This window comes from Theobroma cacao, chromosome 7, assembly GCF_000208745.1.
Source record: "Theobroma cacao cultivar B97-61/B2 chromosome 7, Criollo_cocoa_genome_V2, whole genome shotgun sequence".
Lineage (NCBI taxonomy): Eukaryota > Viridiplantae > Streptophyta > Magnoliopsida > Malvales > Malvaceae > Theobroma > Theobroma cacao.
In genome coordinates, this window is record NC_030856.1 from 3,404,430 (window position 1) to 3,413,625 (window position 9,196).

At 34.8% G+C, this 9,196-nt stretch overlaps 2 protein-coding genes and 1 non-coding gene across 3 annotated transcripts; 1 reads left to right on the forward strand and 2 right to left on the reverse strand.

The window, feature by feature from the left end:
* LOC18593734 lies at positions 1,456-2,794 on the forward strand. The gene is made up of 2 exons (XM_007021095.2): positions 1,456-2,105; positions 2,540-2,794. The coding sequence occupies exons 1-2, from the start codon at positions 1,732-1,734 to the stop codon at positions 2,637-2,639; spliced, it is 474 nt and encodes a 157-aa protein (XP_007021157.2). The 5' UTR covers positions 1,456-1,731; the 3' UTR covers positions 2,640-2,794.
* TRNAR-ACG lies at positions 2,316-2,388 on the reverse strand. The gene has a single exon. It is a non-coding gene; the product is annotated as a tRNA-Arg (tRNA).
* On the reverse strand, positions 2,955-7,216 carry LOC18593735 (organic cation/carnitine transporter 4). The gene is made up of 2 exons (XM_007021098.2): positions 6,632-7,216; positions 2,955-4,515 (listed from the first exon to the last, which is right to left on the reverse strand). Exons 1-2 carry the CDS (start codon positions 7,080-7,082, stop codon positions 3,368-3,370), a joined length of 1,599 nt encoding a protein of 532 aa, XP_007021160.2. The 5' UTR covers positions 7,083-7,216; the 3' UTR covers positions 2,955-3,367.

Sequence of the window (9,196 nt, forward strand, 5' to 3'; positions counted from 1 at the left end):
TACATGTATCCGTACAAATTAATTATTTATCTAGTAGTGATTGGACTGACAGCTAAACCCCTAGCCGACACATTTAATCCAAAGAAAGAAAAAAAATCATAGAAAGAAGCCATATATAAAATAATGTTGATAATAAAACCTGTACCACATGATTTCCTTGAAAGAAATGGAGGGGCTATGAAAGTCCTTTGACATTAGATTTGTTCTAGAATTTATTTATCTATGCCTTTCTATTTATTTATTTTTTGTGATAAGTGTTGTGCCAATTTAGATTCATATTAAATTCATAGTGAAATTATAGTGGTTCCCAAGAAAAACAGTAATAATCATATTAATTGCAAAAATATCTATGGGATTTGTGATGGCAAAAGAGAAATATACTTGCATTTTTCAGTAAAATAAAACCTCAATGGTCTTATGAGTTAAATTACTGGTGAATTAAGAAATTAATTAGTTCAATATTAAGATATTTAAATAATAAAATATGACCTAATAAAATAATATTGTAAATCATGAAGTTCTGGACAATATTTCAGCCTTGAAGTTGAGAGTGTAGGAACAGTAGTGGAGTTCACATCTGTGACTGTCATTAAAGAGTTTATTTATTTTAATAAACATTACTCATTTTATAAGCCATGGCATTATTTTATAAGATGCACTGATTTTGTGTATAAACATATAAGCAATTTAACACAGAGAAGATTCCAAAGGATTTGATCCCACTACAATTATTTAATTTATTGACTTTTGAAAGCCTTAATAGTAAAACAATTTGTGTGGTTTTATTAGCAAAAACTTTTAACAAATTTTGTCCATTATTTGAGCAAAGAATTATATGTGTCAACCTTTGAACCAAATGATTAAATATAGAAGGAAGTCGTTGATCATTTTGTCATGAATTAATCATAGTTATGCCTATATCATACTAAGATCGTATGAAAATTCAAAAATAACTAAAACACCGATATAAACTACTATAGTTTGAGTTTTTACTAAAATGTCTAAATTCGATTGATAGTACTTTAAAATTACCATTTAAATCTTTAGTAATAAATTTTTGGATACATAAAATCTAGTCAATTCATAAACACTAATTAATTCTACGAACCTCTCTTCTATCTCGTAACTTTCATCATTTATTTTCAAGATTCGAATTAAAACCATTGAGATATTTTTTCAAAGCATTTTAATATGTCTATGATATTAAAAGTAGTTTGGATCAAATTTTCTTCGTAACTATTCATCAATTTAATCCCTCATTATACTAATTTGGCAAAACCTTATCAACACCTAGACTACCTATAATTATAGGTACCTCTCATCTGTCTAATATTAAAACTATTTTTAATAATTAGTAAAACAAATTAAAAATACTAAGAAAATAAATTAATAAATAAAGAGTAGCAGTTTTCTCATAAATATATATGGAGTGCAAACTCAGCATCCAGACCGTCACGCCATAAACAAAGGCAGCCCCACTGTTTTGTCATTTCCCAAAACCAAGGGCAATTTGCTGCTGTACCCCTTTTTTCTAGTCATCAACACTATATAAGAGCCCTACACACTTAGCTTTTTCATGTATGAGAAAGGAAGCTAATAGAGAAACAATGAAACACCCATGGCTCCTGCTCTGATTCCTCTTAACTCTGCTATTTTCCCGTTTGTTACTTGTAGGGATATATATATAGATATAGGTGTATATTTAGGTGGCTGTTTTTGTTATATAACGTCATGAGATCATTTTTGGAGTTTGTTTCGTGTTGCGTTACGAGCCCTCAAGTGTCTAGGGACGAAGGGGAAGAGGTGGTGACGGCGGCGGTGAATCCTGCGAGGAGGGAGGAGACGAGGACTTTGATGCCTCCAAAAGTGGCAGCACTAACGAAGAAGAAGCGGGTGAGGGTCGGAACACCAGGGGTTATGGCTGAGGAGTGGAAGCCCTCGCTGAATGTTATCTCGGAGGATAACGTTGTGGCCGAGAAGAGAGAGAAAACGCCGCCGCAGCAGCCGCCGCAAGAGAAGACGACGGCGGATAGGGTGGTGAAGAGGAAGAGCAGTTCAGGGTCTCGCTCCAAGGTTCATGTTCGAAGCAACAGCGACGACATAGGGTAACTGAATTTCCCTTTTTCCTTTTACGTTTGCGGTAAAGAATTATAGCATATAAAGAAAATCAATGAGTATAGAAGGAAATTCGATTTGGTGTGGTTATTAGTTGATTTGTCAACGTCGGGGAAGATTTTTTGGGCGACGAATTAATATATTATATTAACATGTTAAATTATAAAATAATTCTATTTGGTCGAAAAAATACAACAAGCCGACTCCACTGGGAATCGAACCCAGAATCTCTGGTTCCGTAGACCAGCGCCTTATCCGTTGGGCCATGGAGTCAGTTGCTTAGTGGAAAACTCAGTTTTCCTTCTCTTAGTGTATTATATTATTTGTTCAAACAGAAGTCTATGTGAATTATAATTCATGTATGGTTTTAAGTATTTCAAAATCTGGAGTTAAAATGAACACTTGTTCTGGTGCAATTTTGCAGGCGAAACCCGATGCCGGCTGTCATTTCAATGTTCTCTCCTACTCCTGTTTCAATGCCGGTGGTCATTCCAACGTTCTCCCCTACTCCTTTTATGTTTTGATCATCTTTTTTGTTTGATGAATTAATCGTATATTTAGTTTTATACATAGTGTACAAATTATTTGTACGAATGATATAAATATTGTAAAGTCTTGCAAGGATTGCAATCAAATGGAGCAATTTTCTTAGTGGAAAATTGAAATATGTTACCCTTAATTATCCATATCCAATTTTCACTAGAAAACGGAAGAAAATCATGCTTGTATTTGGTTTTGGCAGAGGAAGGGAAATGGCAATGGCAACATTTGTTGAACTAAACTCAAACCGCAAACAGTTCTGCACTAGGGAAAAGATCGATTTTCAATAGTTTTCCATCAAAGCAATGAGTCTTTGATTTCTCATTCCTTTCTACTGAGATCATTCATGGAACTACAGAAAGCTGCTTTCATGGAACTTCATACTATCCCTTGAAGAAAACAAACCAGCAAGCAGAAATAAGAATCACAGAAAGCAAAAGGAACATACAACAGTCTTAAAGTATATGTTAAGCTATATCGTAATGGTTTGGCCTCAAGTTCTGCTTCTGCTTTGACCAATGATTTGTTTTCTCTTACTGAACAATTTTGGTCATTCTCATTCTGTTGCGTAGATTAGCAGTTGTTGGATGTCAGAGAATAATCAAAATGCCATGAAAGTAAAACCCATTATGTGAAGTTTATGTGCCCAATATTGTAATGAAGCTGTGTGACAAAAATTGAAAGAGTCACCAATTGCCTTTCAAGCAACTCCTCAAGCAGTCTCCCCCTCTTCCATTCCTGTCATTGTGTCATACAATGGCTTGTTCAGTGTCTCTGGTAAGTAATATGCAAGCATCCCTCCAATCAATCCACACACACCAAACACTAGGAATGGAAGGCCACCACCCCAAACCACGACAAATGGTGCCAAAATAGCTCCCATTTGGGCTGCCTGAGTTGCACATCCAAGGGCAGCATTCCTCACCACCGTAGGAAAGAGCTCTGCTGTGTAGATGAACAACAGATTATAAGTTCCGGCCATGCCAAATATCCCCAGAATCCCGCAAAACATTCTTATTACTTTCCACATTCCAACGTTTCCCACAAGGCTCCCCATAAAGCAAAAGATTGCACTGAACCATTGTGTCCCAATTGCCAATGGCTTCCTCCCAAATTTGTCCAACATAAGTGCTGTTATGGTGAATGCTGGCATTTCAGCTACTGCATTAAGGAGCACATTGAGGTAAAGGTTTGTCTCGAGGTTGACAACATTTAAGCTCAGGCCATAGTACACAACTGAGCATGTGAAGTTGATTCCCACTGTTAGAAATAGTCGAATACGAGTGATTGGTGATCGGATTACATCTATAAGAGAACCACTGATTGGTTCTTTGCAACTCCGGTTATCATTTGAAGCATCATTAGATTCATCATCCAGTGCTAGGATAACCCCATCAGGAAGGTATTGTCCATTAGACTTAGCTATGGTGCGCATGATTTTCATTGCTTCGTTCATTTTCCCACGAACAAGGTACCAACGTGGGGACTCAGAGATAAAAGGAACAACCAGAACAAGGAAAATAATAGAGGGAATAGAGGAGGCGATATAAAGAGCACGCCATGAAGGGAAGATGTAAGCTATGCCTGAAAGTAATGCTATTCCAGTTGAAAAAAAGTAGAATGTGGACATTCCAGCAGCACCGCGCTTTGTTGGGCCGATAGGTTCAGTGGCCAGGACAAAGCAGCAGAGGCCAACACCTCCGGTGCTGAAACCTGTCAGAAATCGAAGTAGGAGATATGTGAAGTAGTCTGGGGCTAATGACGTAAGGCAACCAAAGATGGCATTTAAGATGCAAACTGCTGTTAAGGAACCTTTTCTTCCCAGTTTTGAGTCTGATAGATGGCCAAATACTCCTGCACCTGAAAAATATGTACTGAAAAATTGAAAATTTACTCATGAACTTAATCATCTGAAAGTTTCTTAAAACAGAACAGCTTCTTGCATATTTAATGTATCAGTGATAACTGATTCTGTATGTTGCAATGTAATAGTAGGATTCCACCCTCTTTCCCCACAATTTGATATATGCTATCCGCTAAAGTAAAATTAACTGTTTTCCTTTTTCTTTAATGTACTTTGTTAGTTATTACATAATTCTATATTTCTATGTACTTGAACAAAGAACTGATCCAAAAGAGAATTAAGATGGTGAAGTTGGTGGTTTCCATGGTACAACAATTATGACAGAAACATGCCAAAAGGAGAGCTGGCTTCAGTAAGTGCTGGGTTACTCATTAAAGAGCAGATGATGTAGGCACCAAGAGAAAAGGAACAACAGAAAAGCAGCATAAAGAGTAAAGGAATTGTTCCCTTTTTTTTTTAAACAAAGTGAAAGATATAAAGGTTATAAGACACGAACTCTTACACGATCAAGCAAGTTTGAGAAAGTAGAGCATGATGTAATGGAGTATGAACAGAGTAAAGATGACATTAAATTATCAACATCGAGAACACTGGGCCCAAAAAACCAAAAACAGAAAAAGAAACATCAAGAACATGATTCTCATGCTCCACTGTAGCTTTCAAATAAATCATGTAAAAAGTCCATCATCAAATGCCCAAAGTGTGAGAAGGAATGTTGCTTAGATTGCTTGATTTCACACACTGAGAAGAAGTAAAAGTAAAAGATCAATTAAGGGTTTAATTAACTTTGCAGGAAAACACAAAGAGAGGAAACTGAAAAATTCTGCTGAGCATTCTGCATGCATCTTTCTGGAAAAAGCATGCGGGTTTTTCTCTCTTTTGTGTCATGCTTCTATCACTTTTCCTAGTGCCCCCAAGAGAGACGTGTATGATTTTCCTCCCTCTTTATGATAATTTAATGGCTGCAGACTTCTCTCGTGTTCCTACCTATGAAAGAAATTGTTTCAGGACCACAATCATTATGAAGTTCAGAATTTCAACGTTTTGAGGTGTTAAGAGTCTACTTTACGATGATGTTAGAAAAGAAATCAAAAGCACTGCGGACGGTATAGATAGGGAAAAAATTCAATAAAACAGAAGGCAAATTAACAAAGTCAAAGTGACCTTTCAAGGAACTGATAATAATTTTGGACCACAAAGAAAAAGCATGTGGCACAATGACTCTCATGGTCCAACTATAGGTGAAACGGCCAAACCAAAGCAAATCCACACAGACAACTAGCAACGTGTTTGGTGCTAGGTAGAGCTTAGATGCCTAAATCCCAGAGCTAATTTGCGCAAATTTTTTACTGAAATCCTTGTCCAATATTAACTAAGCTGGTTCAATACTGCTACTGCCTGCATTTTGCAGCAGATTAAAATATTTCTTTGACCACTCAGTATGACACTTCAATTTTTTTACAATTTCCTATGTCTCACATCTGCCCAAGACATGTGACCATGACAAGAGAAACTTCAACGGCAAATAGCAATCTCAATCATAAAAAAAAGCTATCACTATCTTTGCCTGCTATGTATGTATTCTCCTATACTTCAATAAATGTTATCGCCGCCTCTTGCTGACATATTTCTTGACTCGTAATATGCACCAACTGATCACAAATTACTATTCCTGCAAAGAAAAAAAAAAACAAGTCTCTCGTTCTTGTCATCATTCACTAGCAAATCTTAATCTAGACTCCCACTCCCAAAAGAAAAAATGGAGCTAAATTCAAGTGACCAATGTCTACAAATTTAAGTAAGTACCCAACTTGTTTTTCAGCTCTGTTATTTCTGAGCTTCATGTGTTTTCCTGAAATTTCAGGTCCACAAAGGCATTACTACACCAGATGTGGTTTACATGACGGTAGAAACCTGGTATATTCCCTTTAAGAAAAACAAAACATCAAACCTAATAGCTTGAAAATATAGTAAAAGAAAAGAAAAAAATGAAACATTATCCAACAAATAACAAGATAAGGACCATTTACTCCCTGTTGCTTAATAAAAGCATATCCGTACTTTTCAAAAAAAAAAAAGGACCAAAGAGAAAGATCAGCTGAAACAACTCACCAATCATGCAGCCGCCAAAAAACAAGGCCTGAACAAGCCCAACCTTATACTTCTCACCACAAACCAATCCCCACTGAGCCACCGTGGAGCTTCCCGAACCACCCTTCCATTCCCAAGACCCCGGTTCAAGCCCACAAACACCGCTCTCCTTCTCATCACACCCTGAACCGGCTGCCCCTTTTAAACACCGCCAAGCCGGTTCCTGGTCTGCGAATATCATCACCATGGTGTGGAAAGCTTCCAGGGCCCATGCTAGGCTCGTTAAAACAAAGTGTCTCAATTGCCAGGACCCAAATTCTCCGCAGTACTTTCGTAACATGTCGTCTATGCAGAGCTTCTCGGGTTCGGATCCGGGTTCAGGTTCCCATCCGGGTTTTTTGGATGGAGGGAGTAAGGGTGACTCTAGCGAGGAGCCATGGCAACTGGGATCTGATCCTGGCGAGTTAGCCATAGTGGGGTTCTTTGGTGTATCTTTTTTCAAAACGTAAGAGCTCTTACATATAGCGAAGGTCTTGGGGTGGTAGCTGTTTTAACGGCACTAGAGTGGTGCGCCGTTTCGCGTGGGTGTTGAATTTTTTATTAAAAATAATTAAAATTACATAATATTATAAATAAAAATAATAATAATTGAAAAGAAATAATTTTAAATTTAAAAATATTATAAATAATAGTTATAATGATAATTTAAAGATAATTATTTAAAAATTTATTTTTTAAAATATTTTCTCATCTCTTATTAAGTAAAATTTTTTATTTAAGTATTTCTTTTAAAAATATTTGATTTTTTATATCTTAATATATACTAATATTGATATAATCATATTTTATTAATTACATGATTCTAATAGTGAAATCAAACTTATATTGAGAAAATATAATATTTTAAAAGTAATTATTGATAAGTTACATAATTGATACAATAAAATTATTAAAATAAAATAAAATTTTTTGAAAGTCAAAATAAAATGAATATTAATTATACTTATTAAGTTTTTTTTTTTAATTTTAATGATGAAATTTTCTAAAGGATCTTTAATTTCAATTAATATTTTTTTTAACTCATGTCTTTATAATTATTTAAAATTAATCTACTTTGTGATTCCACACATATCTACCAAAAAGTTTTATTTTTATATTTTATTTTATAAAAAATATCATTCTTAGTACATGGAAGCACTATTAGCTGCAATTCCCTATGAACCAAAATACCAAGGAAAAACCTCTTTTCAAGTTAAAGAAAAAAAATCCTCTGTTGACAATTCTAAATGCAACCGACTCTACAAAAATCACTTTTAAATTCTTTCTAAATTAATCATTTTTAAATTAACCACATGTGAATAAAAGAAGCCACAAATGTGACCAAGTGAGGGGTTTCTTTTTAAGCATGTAAAATTAACCACATGTTAATAAAAAAAGCCACAAACGTGACCAAGTGCGAAAGCTCCTTTGGAGCTTATATAGATAAATATGACTATGCTTGTGTGAATGTTGTGTGTTTGACACGTGGATGATGACCTAGCCTTTGATTTGGGGTGGGTTGACACGTGGAAAGGAAGGTAGCTGTTGACTTGGAGGCTTGGATTCGGTTGAGATTAGAGCTAAATATGCAGGGGTCGGAAAGCTAAAATGGGTCCGGATATGTCATGTGGACAACCCTAAATGAAATCCCAATTACACATTTAATATCATTTATAAAATACATTGGTCTATTACATTATCTTATTATTATTATATTTTATTAGGGTTATAGGCACATAGATTCATGATTTTCATGACTAAGATAAAAATATTATTATCACCATTTAAACATAATATATATATTTAGAGTAATCACACTAATCATATCAACTTAAACTTACTCATAATTTACATGCAACATCAAATCACCAAATCTTATATAGATAATTTAAACTATTAATCTTGTTTAATTATATATTTATTCATCATTTGAAGTGCTTTAAAATATTGATCATGTTTATTTTCAATATCTTGGTATTGATACATCACTTCGCAAATATGCTTTCATTTTTTTTTTCATATATAGACACTGTTTAATTAGGAGATTGTAGCCAGCTAGATACCTTTATTGCCACTCCAATAGTTGACACTTTGGAGGTTGAATAGCATTTTTTTTTCAGGTTTTTTAGTCTTTAGATGAGTGGCAACATTAATTCCTTTGGATCTGTTGAATTAGCTTTTGTATATAAAAGAAGGTATCCCTCCTCAAACATGGCAAATCCCCTTTCAAACCCATTATTTTAAAGAAAAGAAAATGCTAATTTAATAGATTAATTGCCAGCTTGGGACAAGCTCCATGGATGTGACATTTATTTTGGTATATTCTAACACTTGTCGACTAGGTTCAATTGAATAGGATTTTTAATTTGGATGAAATTTATGGGTAGTGATTAAACAATGGAAGTGACATTGGAGGTTCTAAGTCCCTTTCACCTAAGAGAGAAATGAGTTTGTTCAATTGACACATTTTTGGTGCATACAGAAAGTAAGCTAATACCATAGCCATATTTCTCATGTGACTTGCAACAAATTTGAGACTGAAGTATG

What these genes read in the sequence shown, in the direction of transcription:
- LOC18593734 (XM_007021095.2), top strand. Translation starts at nt 1,732, where the DNA reads ATGAGATCATTTTTGGAGTTTGTTTCGTGTTGCGTTACGAGCCCTCAA. An exon ending in AGCAACAGCGACGACATAGG is followed by an intron (nt 2,106 to 2,539) that starts GTAACTGAATTT and finishes GCAATTTTGCAG; the next exon opens with GCGAAACCCGATGCCGGCTG.
- LOC18593735 (XM_007021098.2), bottom strand. Translation starts at nt 7,082, where the DNA reads ATGGCTAACTCGCCAGGATCAGATCCCAGTTGCCATGGCTCCTCGCTA. An exon ending in TTTTGGCGGCTGCATGATTG is followed by an intron (nt 4,516 to 6,631) that starts GTGAGTTGTTTC and finishes CATATTTTTCAG; the next exon opens with GTGCAGGAGTATTTGGCCAT.